This window comes from Rhipicephalus microplus, chromosome 10 (assembly GCF_043290135.1).
Source record: "Rhipicephalus microplus isolate Deutch F79 chromosome 10, USDA_Rmic, whole genome shotgun sequence".
Taxonomy (NCBI): Eukaryota; Metazoa; Arthropoda; class Arachnida; order Ixodida; family Ixodidae; genus Rhipicephalus; species Rhipicephalus microplus.
Window position 1 is genome coordinate 6099563 of NC_134709.1, and position 22402 is coordinate 6121964.

At 47.3% G+C, this 22402-nt stretch overlaps 1 protein-coding gene across 1 annotated transcript; it reads right to left on the reverse strand.

The window, feature by feature from the left end:
- Positions 1–3592: 3592 nt before the first annotated feature.
- LOC142774544 (uncharacterized) lies at positions 3593–6977 on the reverse strand. The gene is made up of 2 exons (XM_075874933.1): positions 6653–6977; positions 3593–3854 (listed from the first exon to the last, which is right to left on the reverse strand). The coding sequence occupies exons 1-2, from the start codon at positions 6878–6880 to the stop codon at positions 3594–3596; spliced, it is 489 nt and encodes a 162-aa protein (XP_075731048.1). The 5' UTR covers positions 6881–6977; the 3' UTR covers position 3593.
- Positions 6978–22402: the final 15425 nt, after the last annotated feature.

Genomic DNA, 22402 nt, shown 5'->3' on the forward strand with positions numbered 1-22402 from the left:
AAAATTCTGGGGAGGCGCAAAGCACGAAGCGATGGACCGGTATGTCCTACTGAAACATTCCAATGGCTGCTAATGGGCAATGAGGGACAGAAGACTCCGATCGAAGAAACCGCAGTCCGCTTTTAATTAAGCCGCATACATACATCAAGCTACACACACACACACACACACACACACACACACACACACACACACACACACACACACACACACACACACACACACACACACACACATATATATATATATATATATATATATATATATATATATATATATATATATATAAATATATATATATATATATATATATATATATATATATATATATATATATATATATATATATATATATATATATGACGTATGAAGGTAACGACGGTTTGTAGAAGTAGATGAGGAAGAAGTCAGAAAGGAATAAACATGGCGTATGAGCCACGCCACGTCGCTCATTCATCATAGCGTCATGTATATATATATCGTCATCGTGCCACCATTGAAGGAAAAGCATAGAAGTGGTGGTGATGACAAGGTTTACGACAAAAAAAAAGGAGATAAACAACTGCCTAAATATGCGATAACACTAAAAACCACCCACGCGTGTCACGCCTTGCGTGCTTTACGGGAAAAACGCCGGCGGCCAAAAGCGGATCGTTGTCAAACCTAAGAGCGTGACAAACATTGGTAAGCGCGTGCGATGCGCTTCTTTTTTTCTTTTTTTTTTCACTGGAGTCACTCGTTGTAATCCTTCCATTGCGGAACCACCTGGAAACGTCGCGCACCTCACTTTCGTCTTTAAAAATAAACCGTAGCTCATTATAAAGCCGACTGAAAGAGAACGGGGAAGAGTTTCAAATTAAAAAGAAAGGAGTGCAACCGCCAACACAACAGAAACGGACAACGCAAGCGGCGTTTGTGTTTGCTTCTGTTCTCTGCAACCACGTCTGCGTGACTCGACGCTATGCAATGAATCTCTACCAACTACATAATTTGACTTGATGTTGTCTTATCAGCTAAGGAAGTTTCGTGCGCAATGTGGATAGACAGAGTAGAGGCGATTGTGTGTGCAGTTATATGCTCATCCACCGCCATCACAATACGAGCGTTTATTTTCTTATCTCAGTAATTCATTATTCTCTTCGACCCAACCGGATTCGTGCCATCCCGTGTACAAATGATGGAGCTTCCAGGTCAACCGCTCGCTGCAGCACGCGTCCTAACCATAACCGGAAGCAAGCACGGGGGATGTTTTGTTCCCGGTAGTCGGCAGGGCCCTTTGAACCGCATGACGACTGCGTTGTCTATTTGGCACGCTTCATCCGCTCATGTGTAGGACTGTCTTCACGATGCGCGGTGCATTTCCAGGGTGGACTGAAGTGTTGTCTATGTTTGCGTTTGCGAGCCTACGATTTCGGGGAGTACGGGGCTGGACACGGCCGGGCTGTCGAAATCGAGTACTGCAGCACTGGAATTCGAACACGCGGTGCCCCGCTTGGATAAATGGCTGCCACGGAGCTATCATTCAGCCGTCAGGAAAAAGCAGACCACCCACGTGCGCGCGCCGCTCTCCTTCATCCATTCTTCAAAGAGATAGGGTGAAGGAGCAAGGACATTTCTTGTCAATCATGACGAAGCTTTTAGCGACTCGCATTCATCACGTGAGTATAGTTGAGCATCAACGTCTTGCACGTATTCTGCATGCGTGCTTCAGATTACCTAAAGGTGACAATACTTCCACGGAGTCATGACGTGTACGACGGCCGCAGTCGGCTTGTTCAAGACTGAAATCTGGGCGAACCTACGCGCTGGGAACGAAAACTCAAGCTACCACAATACAAACCGTACACTGATAGCGGCGAACAGAGCGTCGGCCTTCGGTAGTCTGATCATCGCTGGAACATGCTTTTTTTTTTTTGTACATCACGCATCGAATTTTATAGCGTTCTTACTTATGGTCGCGGAGACCCCGGAATAAGCTATACTTTTCGCCTCCAGCGCGCAATCTGAAGAAAATGGTCTAACACGGTTGCGAAGCTTCTGGAATATCGCGAGTCAGTGTGCGCCGAGTATGGATGACAACATACCAATAATCAATAATAAGAGAACAAACGCGCACGGAAATAGGTGCGGGTGGTATAAACGCTCGCGTGAAGCCATCGCTGCGACCATACAGCGCTTCTGACACGCGAATTGTTCAGTCAGTTCACCAGATACGCAGTTGATACGTACAGATATTAACGGCGTGCGCGGGGCTCTCCGACAAGGAGGAGGGTGCAAGTTTCACCGCAGGTGCTCCTTACCCTCCCAATCTTTGGTCAAGTCCGAGAACACGGAAGTTTTGGATGCAAAACATGCAAAAATGAGGTAATGGTAATAGCAGTCTGAGTGGCTACCATAAGTGCGCGCATTAAATAATAACGATACATGTCTGAACTAGTTAGTAAACGCATGTTGCAGACTTGGCATCCCGCTTATGTGATTAAGGGCGGGGGTGGGGGGGGGGGGGGGGGGCGTCCCTGTTTTCCTCTTTTCTGTGTGAATGCCTATGGCAGAGATCTTAATCATAGAAAAGACTTTTTTACGCTAAACTGGATAAAGAACAAAAAAAAGATGGAGTGGATGTAAAGAGAGATGTCGAAAGATATATCGAGTCCAAAGGCATCATATGGGCTGCGATGAACGCCGTAGTGGAAGGCTGCGGACCAATAGTCTTTTACTGATTATTTAACGTTTACCTAAATTTGAAGACACTAGATTTTTTTTGCCACTGCATCTTCGTCTGATGGGAGTCTCATGCCCAGTAGCAGACCGTCACTGTCTCATCTCCGAACGACCTAGATTACACAACGCCGATCGTTTTGCCATACGCCGTACCAACATCACGTTGAAGTTAAAGAGTTCGATGATTTTACATGTCATTCATTGCTCAGTTACCACAATCATTCATTTAAAATGAATTTGCCTCACATTCTTACGCGAAAATTCAGACCGGACCTGGCTCACAAGCGAGCAAGAGGATGCCCATGTGGTGCTTCTCGACCAGGAACGAAGAGATGCTGAGGCCAATTGGACCCTGGACTACCCCCACCCTCCACACATGCTTCTCTAACCCATGCTTTTTAATAAACGTTTTTCAGTTCACTGCTTCACTGTCATACGAATCATAACATTTTAAGAACAAACTTAGTGCGACAGGCTCATGCGGCAATACTGATTGATTGATATGTGGGGTTTAACGTCCCAAAACCACCATATGATTATGAGAGACGCCGTAGTGGAGGGTTCTAGAAGTTTCGACCACCTGGGGTTCTTTAACGTGTACCCATATCTCAGCACACAGGCCTACAGCATTTTCGCCTCCATGGAAAATGCAGCCGCCGCAGCCAGGATTCGATCCTGCGACCTAAGGGTCAGCAGCCAAGTGCCTTAGCCACTATACTACCGCGGCGGGGTCATGAGGCAATATTGTAAGATATAGTGTGTTTAGAATAAATGAAATCGCATCCCTTGATATCAAGCTCTCAACAAAAATTCAGATCGACGAATGAAGACATTGAGAGCGTGGTATTGGGGTGGCATTAAAAATGCGCTGTTTAGTGACCACTGCCGCCGCCTTCGTGCTTGTGCTCCCTGGGGACCCTCTGCGTGACCTTGGTCTCAAAGATGGTCGGCTTGTAGGCAAGCACGAAGTTTCCCAGCAGGCCGATGCAGAAGCACACGGACACTGTGGCCGATACGATAAGCTCCCGAGTTGAGGAGTGAATTCGCGTTTCCTTGAGGAACACGGCCGTCGCTGGAATCATCACCACACACAGGGAAAGGTAGAGCAGCCGGTAGAGAAGCGAGAAGGGAACCTGTTCAGAGCAAGCGACGTGACCTTGAAGAAAAAAACATGGCCGACTCCTATGTCACGGGAATCGGTATAACACGAAGGTGAAATGTGTCTCTACACAGGTAGGTAAACAATTGTGCATTGTTTCGCCAGAAGGGCAAAAGGGGCACTCTGTCCAAACACAAATGACACACGAAACAAACGCACAGGTGTACACAATACTAGCGTGGACTAAATACTGTCACGCTTGTTACTTCTTCGTGTGTAAGCAGCGCGCTCCTTTCGCAAACGCGGCCGCAGCAGCGAGCGATGTGACCTTCGTGTTCTCGGTAACTTCGACGTAAACTTGCGGCGAAAGCGAAAGACGTACTAGCCGCTTCCACAACGAGATAATCGCGAACGCACGAGCGACCATGATCAGTAGGTGCACGCGCACATCGCAATGCGCGGGGCGACGACCTTTAAACCGCGCCCTTCGAGCCCTCTCGCTACAAATAGCAAGAGCACGCTGAAGCCACGAAGATCCGAGTAACGCTTAAGTTCCGAGTACCGTCAACGGTAAATGGTGTATATACATAGCTAGCCATTCGCGAACTGCATAATGCACGGTCTGTGGGCGAGTCGATGAGCGCAGCGCGCTGCGGAGCGGGGGGGGGGGGGGGGGCGTCTCATCGACTACCGTGCACGGAACTTTTTCTTGCACTTTTTTTTCTTTGCCGTATGCTAGTGTATATTTTAGAACGTCATATCCGTGACATAAATACGTCAGTGGAGCCGTAGTAGACCTCAGAATAAAACACTTTCGTGTTAAAGAGTTGCGTGTGTGAATATATACCTACAGATGCAACAGAGGAAGTGGAACGAGCCAAGCTTCGATTATGCAGTTTATATCCTACCAATTTTAAGAACGGCAAAAGCGCGCGAGAAAGAGTGACACAAAGAGGGCACACACACGCACACACACAGCGCTATTCTCGGGGACAGCTTTCTGTGGCAATGAAGAAAAGGCTACGGAACCGAAGTGAGCGTCTGCCACCGCTGAGGAATATAATTCCACAAATGCGCCGGTGTTAAGATAACAATAAAAAAACGTGACTTCATTTTCTATAAAATTCCGTTCATAAAAAGACGCTGCAAGACCCAATGAGATATTATTATCTGTTTTCTTTCATTGAGAGTCATTTCGCGTTTTCGCACGTCTGAAAACGCCACACGTTTTAGGTGCACCTCACAGTCAAAATGGCGTGTTCGTCTTTAGGTGAGTGCTCGTTGCCCTCCGGCTATTCCGACGATTGGCCGGAGGAGCTCGTGTCGAATTGCACTCACAAATAGCTGTGTAAGCGGACGTAGCGAATTCTGTGCTGCGGCATTATTCGAACACGGCCGGCATTCGGAGAGTAAGACTAGCCGGACGACTTCGCAGAGGAGTACATGTGCCGCAGCGCCACCCCCGTATAGCTTTCCCTTCATTGCCACAGAAAGTTGTCCCCGAGTTTATATTGCCACCTTGATTATCCTCCATCTTCGTTGTTTATGTATGCAGTGCACGTATGGTGATAATATTGCTACATGCATGTTGACATTTTGTGGGACGATGCACGTTTGTGCTTGACGAAGAGGAAGAAAGGTGCTCTCCGCTCGTTCGCTGGTGAACCGGTCACGCCATTACTGCTGGTTTTAAGTGAATCTCTTCCACAGCCTCGTCGATACGGCGTCGTGTCTTCTTCGTAACAATATGATCATTTAGTTCAATTCGGTTGTATCAAGTAAAGGAAGAAGGGTGCGGTCGCCTTCGCAAATTTTTAGGCTGCCATCCTCCCCCTTCTCTGGAGTGTCAGCAAGCTGACAATATATCGCTAGCTTCTTCGGGGCCACCACCTGAAGGTGCCCATCAGTGTACACGACAGCCCCTCCCCCCACCCCACCCACTTCTTTCTAGAGATGATCGAAACCCCCCGAAATCAATTCACATAGGATCAAATAGATTCGCAACGGTGCCACTGCGAAATCGCGTCAATGAAACGCATGTGTAACTTCGATTGCGGTCGTAAGGATCCACAGCAGCGTGAATGTTTTGAGGGTATATTAGGCTTGTTGGTTTGCGATAACGCGCAAAGTGTAGCCTGTAAAAGATGTAGACAAGAACGCTGGAACACGCATAGAACGCGAACTATCAACACTCTTATTAGCATACGTGACCTTCTATACTAAGATATAGATCGACATTACGCATGGCAGCAAGCAGGGTAGTGTGCAGAATTTGCTTTTTCGCTGGAGGGGAGGCACATCCTTGATATAAAAAAAGGGAGGGGGGCAAACAAATGGTGATTTTGCACTATATATGCATGGCGAAAAAAATTCGAGGGGGGGGGGGGGGTGAGCACAGGCCTGACTCTGGAGCGTTACTCCCTGGCTACGCCCTTGACCACAAGTATACATATATGAGGCTTGTGCGTCTCAGACGATCGACTTAGTCACATTTCTCTTTTAAACTCAAAATCTTGCGAGCCTCCAAAATGAGGCGTGTCATTTCGTTGGCGCTTAGTCATTTCACACAAGGAGTGCATCGCTGCCGCTCTATGTGTCCCTGTGTTCCAGCCTACGTCTTTTATGCGCAACAACTTACGAGCATGAACATAATGACGTGGCATCACTCCTACGCATTGTGAACGCATCATAGCGCCTTTTAGATCTGTGCACAACGCATTGCATGGTGCCGGAAATAAAAGCGTAGCGAACTGGGCGAAAATGCGATAAGAGATACTCTCACACGTATAATTGGAAAAACTAGACGAATGGTGCAAAGAAAGGTGCGCGAACCTCTGTCGAGCCGAGGATCACGGTGAGCAGCACGAACGAGGCGGCGAAGACGGCGGTGAAGGTTCCCATGAGCATGATGAGCAGGTCCATGCGCAGCACGTACCAGTCGTGGTTGCGGTCGTAGTTGACGGCCATCAGGTAGAAGAGCTGCACCAGACCCACGATCACCTCGAACATCTTCAGCTGGCCGCCCGAGGTGCGCAGGTAGCCGAGGTAGTAGCCGTGCATTTCGCTCTCGGTGTGCAGCAAGAATTCACGCCCACCGGAGTGTGCTCGCTCTTCTTGTCCTTCTGTCAGTGACTCATACCCGCTACGGAGGATTCGCCGAGTATGTAGCAGTGCTCTTTCGATTTTCGTTGCGTTGCTTTTCAGACAGAGAGAATAAAAAAAAATGAGAGAAATGCGGGGAGGGCAATAAAAAAATGTAACATTCAATTTGCTACCATACACTATAGGGGAGGGGAAAGAGCAGAGAAAGATGGGAAGAAAAACGCAGAGAGAAAACTAGGCGTGAAAAAAAAAAAGGCAAATGAAGCGTAGAGTTAGATTACTACAGCATATTAAATGGGCCACTGCCACGTCAAAAAATCACAGCATATCCACGAAGTGAATGATGATGAGTGGGACGAAGCGCTAGAGGGTTTCATCGCTAAACGATGAACCACCCGCGAATAGTGCCCACTGCGTCATCAAAGAAATGACAAACACTGTATATATTTGCAAAAGAAATTTTATTATCTGTAAGTTGCAGCTATACATCACTTCCGTTCCCCCTTCATTATAACAGCTTTATGGACGGTGAAGTGGTGGATCGGTGATGGGGCGTAGTGGAATGTTTGGAAGGACGAAGTCGTGGGCAGTTTCCAAAAATGGAACTTTAGGCGGCCACGTACATACATACAAGGGATGGACAGACCCAAGCCTTTAGAAGCTTCGCCCCTAAGAACGCCAGGCCTGCGCGGAATACACAGCACAGTCACAGCGAAAGCTAGAAGAGCGGCCTTATACAGAGTCTTCGCTTAACATTCTTTTTGTAAGTGCTACGAGCACACTTTCTGGGTACCCACTACGCCATTAGTAATCATATTTCTTGTGTAGTAGGCCAGCATTCCCTATGATATTTTTCGGCATTCATCGGAGAAGCGTGGTATCCGCTGCACACTTGCAAGGAACTTTGTGCAATTTTTTTATGCAGTCGGTGACGACGATGAAGAATTATGACTGAAGTGGGTATGCGCCACAATTAATAAGTGATGTTTTCTAATAGATTGGAGCATTGAACGACCCACTCGTTACGCAATTCGCATTGTGTGACGCCTGATTGCTCCTTTGATGTCATAAAAAGCTTTATTACTCATATTAACGCGATTCCTTTCCCGACATCAAGCCTGTCTATAAAGTCAGTTTAAAAACAACTTCCAAGCACCGGCGTGGATTAGTGGTAGAATACTGGGCTGGCATGCAGCGGACCCGGGTTCGAATCCCGAAGCGTCCTTATCGTTTCTGATTTCTTGAGTTTCTTTTTTTAATTTCTTGCGATACTGGTTACGGACACCTACGGCACTGCGATTGACCCGTGTTCTGATCTAATAACAGCTTTCGCCGTAAAAAAGATCTCTCCAAATACCTAACCATCGAAGACTTGAGCAGACACGGTTTGGAGCCTTAAAGTTAATGAATGATTTATTAGCTTCTTATTGCAAACAGGACTCAACACACACTATTTCTGCATCAGCGCTAATTCGACAAACCAGTCTCTCTTACCTGCATATTTTCTTCTTTCCTTTATCTTTCTGTCTACATCTTGCCACATTTCACCGACAGGGTGGCAAACTTCGGCTAAACTCCCTGTCTTTCACCTGTCGTCTCTCTCACGCTCTCTATAAGTCACGTGTCTGACAATCGCATTTACGAGCATGTCATCGACACTCGATGGCGTTGTTTAATATTGCCTATAATACAGTGATGGCTAAACCATATATGGCTAGCGTATATAGTTTTTTTTTTTCAAGTGATGGCCGAGATGGGGCAGTTAATCTTGGCTAATGATGGCGGAATTGTCACTTATGGGGCTTATACACTGCTGTATCACTTACAATGTCTCCATTCAACCTCAGTCTAGGAATTAAGTTGTCTACTATAATGTTTTTACTCCGTCTCACACACTTGACTCATTATTGTGCTTATACACACATTCAGTGTGTTAGCATAGGGAATGTCTGAAAAAAGACATTGGCGAAGCTTGCACTACTAAGCCGCGCAAGCCTTGAAAAGGAGAAACTGGACGATTGTCAATACTAACCTGGTTGCGTCTCCATTGTTTCTAGGCTTTGGCAAGGTGATGCAGGTGGTTTCTAGGCCTACTTCAGGGCGTCGCTAAGCTTTAGCTATAGGTGATTCGAGTTAAACCACACACAGTCACAGCACGGGCACGTCATCATTGGCGTGGCCTTCCATCGCTTCGGGGTCTTCTTGCAGCCGCCGTTGTCTTTAGTGTTCCAAAGTATTTGCTCGTTGCACGTACACGAGGTCTTCGAATCGCCGCCATCTCTTCGGCATCATGTGTTGGGCTATGGCTGTTGCCTTGTTCATTTTTAGCGGGCAGTGGTACATACCCAATTTGTGTGGCACAAAGCCGTTTATGATGGTGAAGATATTTTTTACTACCGGCACTGCTGGCTAGTGTTGGCTGCATCTTGGCTGAAGTTTTGAGCGGGGTAAGTGACAGTATATTTAAAGGAAATGCTAAAATATTTCACTCGCATTTACCGCTAAATCAATATATACGACTCTAAATGCGGTTTCCTAATAATTTGAGACCACATATTAGATCCTCAATCCATCCACAATCTTGCATGAGCCGTTATGCGGACCGACGAGAACATTCACAAAACACAGCATGATAAAACGTTTTCCAGCATACCCTGTGAACTACGTCCGTTTCATAACGCAATGCTGCGTAGGAGTCATCAAATGTATTCCTCTACCCGCCACAGCGGTCTTATGGTTATGGTGCTCAACTGCTGACCCACAGGTCGCGGGATCGAATCCCGACCGCGGCGGCCGCATTTGCAGCAAATGCTCAAGGCCCATGTGCTTAGCTTTTGTGCACGTTGAAGAACGCCAGGTGGTCGAAATTTCCGGAGTCCTCCACTATACGGCGTCTCGTAATCATATCGTGGTTTTGGGACGTTAAAAATAATCGTTTATTATGAAATACATTTCTCTCTCCATCTCTAGCTGCCGCCCTCTCTCTCCCTTTCCGAGTGCTGTTGAGCCGCCGGAAGAGCGCACGAGAAGTCGCCTCCCGCTGTTTTTCGAGATCGCCAGGCGCCCAGTGCGGAGCACGCAGACGGACAACACGGCCGCGTCCTCTCTCCCTCCCGCCTGCCTTCTGAAGTTCCTTTCCGTCTTCTGACGCCGTCGACAGCCCGGAGCAGCGAGAAAAAAGGGGGCCAATTACATGCCGAGGCACGCGCTCCAGCGACACGACCCGACATGCAAATGCGAGGAAACGCCGGCGTCTCGAGACGGATCGGCCGACGACGCGAAACCGAGAGTGCGTCGTCGCGAGGCACGACGCTTACTAGAGCGCGGCGACTGTGGGAGCGACCGCCGTGCGCGTTTGCCCGAGAAATGCGGGACGTCTCTTGTCTTTGCGAGCGTGTTTTGCGAAGCGCGCTGCCGGCGCACTAAGTGACAGGACGACGAGCGCTTCACGTCGCAGAAACGACGGGGCGGGCGCGTTTTGCAGCTTTTCTCGAGGAGCTTTAACACAGAGACCTTGCGCGTATCAGCATACGCTACGTCTGTATACGCGCAGCCCGTTTCGGCGCTGAATAGCAGCGCACCTGGGGGATTCTTATATGCAAATTAAACAACGACGCTGGGAATTCCTGGAGAACGTTTAAAGGGTCAGCTCTTGCTTTTTTTCGCGCGCGCACACAATCGGCGCTTGGCGTGACGGTGCCCGCGCATGAAAATGCTAACATCTCCACGGAGAAGTGCCCCTACAGGCTGTTGTGAGGTGTTTTAAAAAGAAAACTAGTCCTGGAGCACGTTAGCGCGTTGATCACGTGCTCTTTTTGCATGCGACTAGCAAAGGAAAACAGTTTTGTTTCGGTAAGCCTTTCCTTTATTCACAATCAACGGAGGTTCACGTATACCTGCAGCAGCATTTCACGGCGTTTATTTTGGATCACGCTAGAACTCTGCTGTATAACTTGTCCTTTAATGCACACGAAAGAAACACACACGAGAAATATAAAACAGCAAATAAATACAACCTTTGTCTATGACATTTTGCAGAATTTATGTAATCAATAAAAATCCACGCGTGCACGCGTTCTCAAGTCTACTTCGAACTTTGCGAAGCTCGGGTCTAATATCAGCGTGAAATTTTCATCGAAACGAGAAAACGTTGGTGAAATTGAAACGCTATGGAGCCACAAAAAGATACCACCTTTCCTCACGACAATTTGTAGTGATAATTCCCGGGATTTACACTCATAACCACGATATTGTCACGTGCTTGCTCAAGAATGACGATGGCAGTTGTGCATGTGCCACGAAGGATTACGAAATGGACGAAGAACTCGCTTGCGCGTTCTAATTAAAAAGATCGACCTGCTTCTGGTGTCTCAATCTCTACGGCAAGACCTCTGTTTTGACGTCGTTACAATATTATGAGGGATGCCGTAGTGGAAGCACGCGGTTCCTCCAACGAAATGCGGTCGCAGCGGCCGGAATGCGAACCCGCGACCTGCGGATCAGCAGTTGATCACCACAAATACCAGACAACGGTGGCAAATAGGCTGCACACTGTACGGTGCTTTCATGCTTTTAACCATCAAGAAGCTACATGCAGCGTCACGTTTGATGAGAGAAATCAAAAATGAAATGAAAAAAAAAAAGATGCTTTTGGGTTTGTTTGCGACGAATTTAAAATCCAAATACTTTAAATGCTTGATAAATAGGATTTCACATGCAAGAGCGGAAAGACTGTCGGAATCAACCGTATGCGAAATTATCGAAAATATACAGGGAACAATCATAAGGGGATGAGTTAAAGAAACGACGAAGCTGCAGTTGACCTATATAAGGAGCTTAGGGGGGCCTTTCGGGCTGATACCAGGACTTTTCATGAAGCAGACAATAGAGTCGAGCCATAGCTTGTCAAACACCATGCAAGAATGTCGAAACTCCAAAGCCAGAACAAACGTACAATGTTGTGGTGGCGTTTTTGGTGTCTTAACTTCCTTCTATGTCTGTGTTTGCACGCCCTGTCTGTTTATAGATAACCAATTTTCCGGAAATTATTCTTATTTTACCCAGCCACGCTGTGCTAGTGGCTATGGTGCTCCGCTGCTGACTCGAACGCCGTGGCGTTGAGTGCGAAGCGCGGCGGCCACTCAGGCCTAGATTAGATTAGATTTGTGGGGTTTAACGTCCCAAAACCACCATATGATTACGAGAGACGCCGTAGTGGAGGGCTCCGGAAATTTCGACCACTTGGGGTTCTTTATGGTGCATTCAGACGACGGACCGAATCCGGATTTGTCGTGGACGCGGACAGCTAATCCGCGGATAGTCCGCCTGCAGGCGCATCCACACGACGGACGGTGTCCTAGGGGAAAACAGCCGGATTACCCTCGACAGCAGATTCGGCGCTCACCTGCGCCCGCTGGCAGCAGACCGGTTTGAGAGTATTCAACATGGATGCCCGCAAGAAGCGAAGCTTGGCTGCGATGTCTGTCGTGTTGTGACAAATGAACGAGGAGTGTTATTCTTTCAGGAGAAAAGGGAGTTGCTAGCAGGATATTCTTTCAACTACATTATTCCCCACTTGTAGAAGTTGGGGAAGGAGTGTTATTCTTTCAGGAGAAAAGGGAGTTGCTAGCAGGATATTCTTTCAACTACATTATTCCCCGGTTGCAGAAGTTGGAATATTTCACCACCATGACGGCTAAGAATCTCGCGTGTTAAGCGACGGCGGCGACATTTTCCGAACCACCAAAAGTGATTTCTGCATATTTAATCACCCGAGAACAAAGTCTGCGGAAACTAAGTAAACAATGCTCAAGCGTAGATGATGCCGACCAGTCATGCAGCTGTCCGCGAGCCATGGAGGACATGCCGCGAGCAGACGAAAAGTGTACTGGTTGCCACCGACCCCAAGCTATTCCGCTGAAGTACCGGCTCTCCCCCGCCAGAATCCCGATGTGAGAAACAGGTTGGGTTCATCCGTCCGCGAGCCGCGCGGACGAGTCGCGGACGAGGGGAATCGCTGATGTGAGGTCACGTGACGCGCCGTCCGTCCCGCCACATCGGGATTCGGTCCGTCGTCTGAATGCACCATTAACGTGCACCCAAATCTGAGCACACGGGCCGACAACATTTCCGCCTCCATCGGAAATGCAGCCGCCGCAGCCGGGATACGAACCCGCGACCGCCACTCAGACTTGATTGATGTATAGAAGCTCGTGATGGAACACCAGATGGTCGAAATTCTCGGAGCCCACCACATTCCTCATTATCGAATCGTGATTTTCGGACGTTAAACTTCAACAATTATTATTATTATTATTATTATTATTATTATTATTATTATTATTATTATTATTATTATTATTATTATTATTATTATTATTATTATTATTATTATTATTACTATTATTATTATTATTATTATTACGTTTGAAGAGGCACCCAAAGAGATAACAGCATGCTTAGCGTGTATCGAATCAGTTGGTAAAAAAGGGTGATGTCTATCGCGGTTACCTGTTCACATGTGTAGCCTTTTCATTGAGCTGCTGTATAGGGCAATAATGACATTGCGGTCACCTTGCTTCGCTCCAACCGGACGCGTCTGCCTCCTTTTCCTATCTCGCCTCATCGCAGATTTGCTCACTCTCGTGGCCGAACCACACGGTGCATATCGGATTCTACGTGATCCTTTAGAAAAAAAAAAAAGAAAACAAGATGTGGCCCCATCTCGCGGACCATCGAAAACCACGGAAAACTATGCCGCTATGATCCCGCGCATATACAGCAGCTTGTAAGAAAAACGCAGGAATACATTTTTTCTTGGTGCGGAATCGATTACCCCCGTTTCGGTTATATCGGCACAGGAAGGGGTCCACCGGAACAGGGGTCAGTGTAACCTGTCCAGAGAGTTGACCACGCGGAAAACCGATTCGACAAATCGGTTAGGTAAGTCAGCTGGACAAAAGGGCTGCATTTCTTGAGCTGGTCTTACACAGATAAACTACTAAGTAACAATAATTTCTTAAATTTAACCTATCATTTTCAGAGACGCCGTGGAGTAGGGCTCCGGAAAGTTTAACCACCTGGGGTTATTTAACATGCACCTAATTCTTAGGTAGACGGACCATAAGCATTTTCGCCTCCATCGAAAATGCAGCCATCGCGGCCGGGATTCGTTCCCGCGACCTGCGGGTCAGCAGTCGAACCTCATAGCCACTATATACCACCTCGGCGTGTCGATTAACTGTTAAGGCGAAAGCCTTATTAGCCGTCTGGATCCCGCGTCTGTAGCATACACACAAGGGGTAAAAAAAAAAGTGATCGTGATGTGATGAGGTCACCGTATTACGTTATCGTAGGATTACGACACTATGCATATCGTCGTCATCATCGTACAGTATCATAGCTCATCCGCAACTGACTCCCATATTCTAGAGTGTATCTGTGCTGAACGTTCCAAAAGTCGATAGCAACGCCGGCTCTATAGGCAGAACAAGTCACTGCATATCAGCGGTAATCTGCAGCGATTCTTCACAAGCGCAGCGTCATTCTCAGTCGAGTAGCGACACTTCGCTCTACTCGGTCAAGTGAAGCACGAAATTGGAGTCGATGCCTGTTTAAGAATACGGCAGTGAGTCTTTTGCCGGGGCAAAATTTCTCTCGTTGGCAATTTCTTCTAACAAAATATGATGGTGGTACATGTTACCAATACGAAATTATTTGATTTAATCGTTGTTAGCAATCCTAAAAAAATATATATATATTCCCTATACTCAATATTGCCACGTTCCATTTCCCAAGTTTTTGTTATCGTCCCGAAACACCACACCAAACTGCAGGCGCGGTTCGTGCTGAGAATGGAACGTGTCATATGAATGCCACGTTCCATTTCCCAAGTTTTTGTTATCGTCCCAAAACACCTCACCATTCTCAGCGCGAACCGCGACTGCAGCGACAATGACAACCGCCGCATCTCAGCCCACGATGGTCATGCATCAACCCAGGGAACCACCAATTTTTCATGGGTCATCGTTCGAAGACCCGGAGTCCTGGCTAGAAACATACGACCGTGTGGCCGCCCTCAACCACTGGGACAACGAAGAAAAGCTACGTCGTGTGTACTTCTACCTGGAAGACACCGCAAGGACCTGGCTAGCGAATCGTGAGTCCACGCTCCGAACGTGGGATGTCTTCTGCGGCGCATTTCTGCAAACGTTCGCGAGCGTCGCTCGCAAAGAAAGGGCCGCTGCTCAACTAGAGACCCGGGTTCAGCTACCAAATGAGAAGGTTGGAATTTTCACAGAGGAGATGACCCGCCTATTTCGTCACGCTGACCCAGACATGCCTGAGGAGAAGAAAGTTCGTTTCCTCATGCGAGGGGTCAAACAGGAGCTCTTCGCGGGACTAATGAGGAATCCACCGAACACCGTCCAAGAATTTGTATCCGAGGCGACCACCATCGAAAAATTACGGCATATTCACGGGGTGAATGATGATGAATGGGCGAAGCTCCGGAGGGATTCATCGGTAAACTGTGAATCTTCCGTGTAATTCGCCCAGTCGATCATCATGTAAAGACGTGAGAAACGCTGTGTGTGTATATACACAAATCAACTTTTATTTGTTCTTAGACGATGGATGGCTTGCGATGTCCCTTGCCTCGCGCGCTCGCACATCGGGATTCTGTCTGCGAGCGCGCGCTGCTGCCGCCTTGCGCTCTCTCCGCTGTGCAGCCTTATCCATCCGGCGACTCCGAGCACGCGCCAACAGCGAACGGATTTTATTACAACGCTACCCCTAGCGTACGTCGCCGCACTAAATCGAACGATTGCCTTCAACCAATGACACGCGCCATATGTGACATCACTCCTATTTTATAAGATCTCGCGTCTTTCATCAACTACAAGTACCGCTTTCTAGTTTATAACATCTTGCATCTTTTCATCATCAGCTACAAGTACCACCATCTAGTAAACACTACAAGAACTAAACGAGAGGTGGCTACATACAGGAGACGGTACCGCCATCTAGTGAACACTGCAAGAACTAAACACGAGGTGGCTACATACAGGGGACGGTACCGCCATCTAGTGAACACTGCAAGAACTAAACTAGAGGTGGCTACATACAGGCTACAGGGGACGCACAGCCCACGCCCTAAGGAGCTTCGCCCCTAAAAACCCTTGACATGCGCACCAGACCGTATAATCGTCGCTTGACTCCAGAATGCGCTGCTGCTCAAACCAGTGACTCCGAAAACCTGCGTGAAACGATCCGAGCGATCGTGCGGGAAGAGCTGCGCAAACTGTTGCCTTCGGCGCACCCTCAAGTGGATTCGATCACCGACATTGTGCGAGAAGAAGTTCGGCAATCACTTCGAATTCCCCAAACACCGCTGCCCGAGCCAGAAACTATGAGCTACGCTGCTGCAGTGCGCCACAACGCTCCTCCCCGTCCACGCCAAAACGCCGCCCCGTCGCACTTCCGTCGCCGGACACCACCACCGCCACCACCCCCACCGACGACCTACCGTTCACCAGCGGGCCAGCACAGTGCGCCGAGGAAAACCGACGTTTGGCGCACCCCTGACCACCGCCCACTGTGCTACCACTGCGGCGAGGCCGGGCACACTTACCGCCGTTGCCAGTACCGACAGATGGGACTGCGCGGCTTCGCCGTCGATGCACCACGTCCGCAGCCAGGGGAACGGCCACGTGACATCGCCGACTACCTGACAGGAACTCAATGGACACCCCGAAGTCCTTCCCGTTCGCCGTCGCCCAGCCGCCGCATGTCACCGCACCCCCGGCAGTACTCCGGCCCAACGCGGGGCCGGTCTCCTAGCCCGTATCCGGGAAACTAAGGGCAGCAACCGGTGGAGGTGCGGTTGCTGTGCGACGAACTACCGAAGATCCTCCGACGACGACGACGCCGCGACGGAGCTTTCCGAACACAACGCCAACCAGGCAAAGCCCTGACGGCGAAAGCTCACTTACCGGAGGTGGCCTGACGACGCAACATGGAAGCAGCGGATCAAGCCGACGCAGCCGTGACCCGACGCCACGCCCTAACTGTAATGCGAGACGGCGAACTAGCGACATCGACGTTCTTATTGACGGCCACAGTGTGACCGCTCTCGTCGATACTGGAGCCGACTATTCTGTCATCAGTGGGTCGTTCGCCGCGAAGTTAAAGAAAGTTAGGACAGCTTGGAAAGGCCCTGAAATCCGCACAGCCGGAGGTCATCTTGTAACGCCTGCAGGAATCTGCACAGCGAGAGTCACCATTAACGGCCGTATTTATCCTACAGACTTCGTAGTCCTACAGCGTTGCTCGAGAGATGTCATCCTTGGCATGGACTTCTTATGCCTCCATGGTGCTGTCATCAACCTAAAAACAAAGTCGATAACGTTATCCACAGAAGAAGCACTACCACCGCGCACGCCGTCAGGACACCATGCCTTGAATGTGCTGGAAGAACAAGTCACCATTCCGCCTCGCATATGAATATGAATATATCACGATTCCTCATGAATATATCAAATATGAATATTGTCACGATTCCTCGTGACAATATTCATATGTGAACACATGAACATATCTTGAAAATCCGGAAGACTGGCGCCGCACACATGTGCAAGCACACTCAACTTTATGCGCCATTTCCACAAGTTCATACAGTCACGCTGGACTTGTCCCTCTGTTCACATGGGTGACATAATTGATTGATTGATATGTGGGGTTTAACGTCCCAAAACCACCATATGATTATGATAGACACCATAGTGGAGGGCTCCGGAAATTTCTACCACCTGGGGTTCTTTAATGTGCACCCAAATCTGAGCACACGGGCCTACTACATTTCCGCCTCCATCGGAAATGCAGCCGCCGCAGCCGGGATTTGAACCCGCGACCTGCGGGTCAGCGGCCGAGTACCTTAGCCACTATAGACCACCGCGGCGGGGCATGGGTGACATAACTAAGACATGCCCCACGTCTCGGCATGCGACGATCGCCTACACGAGTCTTCTTGTGTCGAACCATTAGGTCTCACGTGGACAGCGAAACCAACAGAGGACGATGCACACGCATGGTGAAAAGCCTCGAACAACAATCATTCTCAACAATTCTCGTGAAGTTGTTTCCCACCACAACCAACAACAGTTTCTCAAACTCTCATAAACAGACAAAAGAGAAGACCGCGAGTTCGGAGCTTCAAGACCTGATTGAAATGAACAATAGAAGGAAACGTGTTTCCACAGCACTGAAGCTTTCGTAATGGTGAACCTGTGCACTGACCACTGCAGTCTATACAGACGGTTCGTCCGTATACATGACGCTTTGACGCAACCGGCGACAAAGTAAAGCTTCAAATGGTGTAGCGATTGTGCGCACAAGTTACGTTTAGGTAAATCCTACTTGACAGGCGCATCTCTTCACAAAATCCTTTTTTGTGCTGTGTGCAGAGCGATTCGTATGCACGCTCAGATTACCACGTCCGTGTTCGGCTAAGAAACAAAAAAAGAAAGAAAAAGATTCACGTAATGCGCGCACGGAAAAATGAGGTAAGCGGGAAGATTTACGGCGATGTCTCAAGTTCCACGGCACGTCGCTCGCGTAGCTAACTAGCACCGCAGCGCAATGCACTTTCCCCCTTCCGCGCGCTTTTGTTACGTTTAGTTACAGGCTCATTTCGTTTCTTGAACAAAGCCCAAAGTGCCTCAACAAATGTCAATTGCCTTGAAGCGAAAATAAAATAAAAGAACAACGACATGCGCATTTTAATTGACCCTGTGCCAACCCAAAGCATTTTTTTTTCTTTCATGCGTTTACTTCGCACAATTATGTGCCTCACTATAGGCTATTTGGTTTCTTTTCTTAGTTAAACTTCGGTATGGTGGTAGCCGCGATCGATAGCATGAAAACAGCGGTTCAATATAGCTAAAGATGATTTATTACAAATCGCAATTTATTATTCCAGTTTGTACTGAGCTCGTGTGTTTTCCAATCAAAGTATTGTATTTTCACACTGTTTTTTTACAATATATGCTCGGCAGTTACTTGTTTGTGTTCGTCTCGTTTTGTATGCGACGATATTGTATCTGTATACTGCATACATTGCGTACTAGTCCTGCCAATAACAATATCTGCGGTTTTTACGCCCCAAAACCACCTTATATTTATGAGAAATGCTGAATAGGAGGGCTCCGGAAATTTTTACCATTTGGTGTTCTTTAACGTGCATTAACATCGCACAGTAGACGGGCCATTTCGCCTCCATCGAAATTTCACCATCGCGGCCGGGAACGAGCCCGCGACCTTTGGGTCAGCAGACGAGCATCGTACCCACTGATCCACCAAGGCGGATGTACTAATCCTGCTTGGATCGAGGTCTGCTACATGTTAAAAAAGAAACGCACCCCACGGAAAGTTGTGGTGGACGTTCTTCTTTAGTTGTCACTCTGCGCTTTGTCTGACCACCGTTCCAAAGCAAGATTGTCAGCTACCCTTGCAAAACTGTTAATGAATAAGTACAATATCAAAGTTTTACTAAAACCTTACTTTGATGTCTTTGTATGGTGCACGATCGATGGTCAGAAATAATTGGTGAGAAGTTATGCTAATTTTCGATCACATGGAACGCTCTTCAGGTTTGCCAACGTTAAAGTGACCTTGTGACACACACCGACAAGCACGCACAGACGCACACACACACACACACACACACACACACACACACACACACACACACACACACACATATATATATATATATATATATATATATATATATATATATATATATATATATATATATATATATATATATATATATATATATATATATATATATATATATATATATATATATATATATATATATACATTTCACACGTTATTAAAAAATATATACAGTGCCAAACCAACGAAAGTCTTTCTTCCCTATTCGTTATGCATTTACATATATATACGTCATCAAAACCGATGCCATCAACATTGTTCAAAACCCAAATGGCTTTCTGCTTACGTCTCGTCCTACATCTAATCATAATTCGCTGTTCTCCATACTCTTACGCGCAATAAAAACTTAGGCACCATGTATACGACCTGCAGAGCGTTATGGAGATGTCTCGCTTATGGCTCAGGTCCCGTACACATGCGCTCCATTTTTGCTTTATTTCGCTTAACACAGCGAGCGACAAGAGAGGCAACGAAGCTGGAGACGAGACGCTGCTTTCACGAGGATCCAGTCACCATCCAAGGCGTCTGTGACCCAGAGCAACTGACTCGTAGCGAATGACCACGGCTGGGATTTCACGTAATGCGTCTGTCAGCCGCCACGCCCCACAGGGCTCGCCGAGAGCTGGTCAAGTTACTCGTCCCCGCTTCATCCTGACGCCGACTTTCCGTCGTACTGTGGGGTTAGGGTGCATACCAAATGGCCCAATATAAGCACAAAGGCGCGCGCAAGTAAAGTTTTCGTAAGACCATAACTATAGCTCCGTGTTTTCGGATTTATTTCTGATTAAATACGATGTACACTCGCCGGTAAAATCTTTTTCAATTCGGATTTATCCAATTTTCGAAGGGCATTCTTAACCTTCAAACGGCATTTTGAAAGCTGAAAACCATAGAATCAAAGGACAGCATCTCCATCAGTGGCGATAACCTTGAAAAGTATGCTCAGTACAATAAGCTGTCAGGTTGCATGTAATACAACAAAATCTGTATTGAATTATTTTTGCCTGTCTCTATACATGTTTGTGCGGTCAAACCTTCGAGTCTTCTAAAATAAAGTTACTGGGTTCGCATAATATCGTGGTCAGATATCATTTCATCTAAAATTTCGGAGTACTGAAAATAACAATCATTAACAGGTCATTTATTTTTTATCAAGACGACGAGGGAGGCTGGGAAAAAGGTCGAGGAGCAGTTTGATTATAGCTCACCCAAAAGTACAATTTGGCAATTCTGCAGCCTTATTAACAAGGTAAATAAACTGCAAAGTGAGAAAAATAGGAAAGAATGGAGAAGCAGGATTCAAGAAGGAGGATTATTAGCAACAATGTGAAGCGATTTCACTGGAAATGAGAAATATAAAAACTTCCTTTCAACAACTTAAAATGAAAATTTAAACGTCTAATTTCAGAGAATTGGGAATTCACCAGACAGGCTTTTATGAGCGCGATTTTTTAATTCCAAAAAGCACCCATCAAATTTCAAGAAAAATAAACTACGAGAACACGGAGACCTAACCATAATACACCCACACACACACACACACACACACACACACACACACACACACACACACACACACATATATATATATATATATATATATATATATATATATATATATATATATATATATATATATATATATATATATATATATATATATATATATATATATATGCTGTCTCACGGACACGTGACCTTCAACGAAAAGCCATAATTGACTCATAATAGGAGCGGCAATCGCATGATGAACAGCCCCACATGATGGCTTTAGCGTTCGAGTTGTCTTGGGCGAATGCACAAGGGACCCAGCCAGTTTACCCTTATCACGGCAGAAATAGAGCGCGTGCTCTGAGCATCCTTATAATGCCATTCTGGACACGCATGGAAACCATTACGAATGGCGTTATAAGAATGTCACGGTACATGACCTAATTTCAAAGCCGAATTAGCCCTAGAACGGAACTATGCCCCCGCCAGTCGTCAGCTGCCAAAGCGCAGCGCCGTAAACCGGTAAAATACTGGAGCGCAACCCGGAGTGCGACCCGCATCGCCGATCTCACCCGTATACGGCCTGCCGAGGTCAAGCGGAAGGACCTCAGCGGACTCCGCTGACTACGTCGTAGCACGGTCCTCTTCACGCTCGCGTAGCTGAGTGTGCGAGAGGGCAAGAACAAACCCGCTTCCTCGCCATGGAACAGCTGCAGTGAGAAATGTGAAAGATTTGTGAGCAACATCAATCGTCGCCGTCGGTTGGCGTAACGCTCGATGTGTAGCACATTGAGCGTGCGCTGGCGACGATTGGAGGGGTATTCTACCTGTTGTTCTTCGAGCGCCTTGGTGGTGATCACTTGTCATCATCGGCGAAAAGAAAAAAAGAAAAGAAACAGTGCGCTTGTTGGCATGCAAACGAAACCACGAACAGAAAATAGGAGAAAAAAATAAAGCGAGCGCGGAATAGAAAAAAGAGAAAAAATCAAAAGGAAACAGAAAACGCAAGAAAGAGAAAGAAACGCATAAGAAGAGAGGAAGAAATAAATAAAGGGAGAAATAAACGAAGAAAAATTAGAAAGGGAGAAAAATAAAGAAAGAGTGGAGGAGAGAGCCGAAGAAAAAAATTACACCGAGTCCCTCCAAAGGGAACCATGTGTAGATGAGAAGCAGCGAGCGCTAACGCTTACACTGGCGGCGGCGTTGACGCTGGCGCTGATCGTGGTGCTGCGCAGGAGAAAAAAGCTGGGG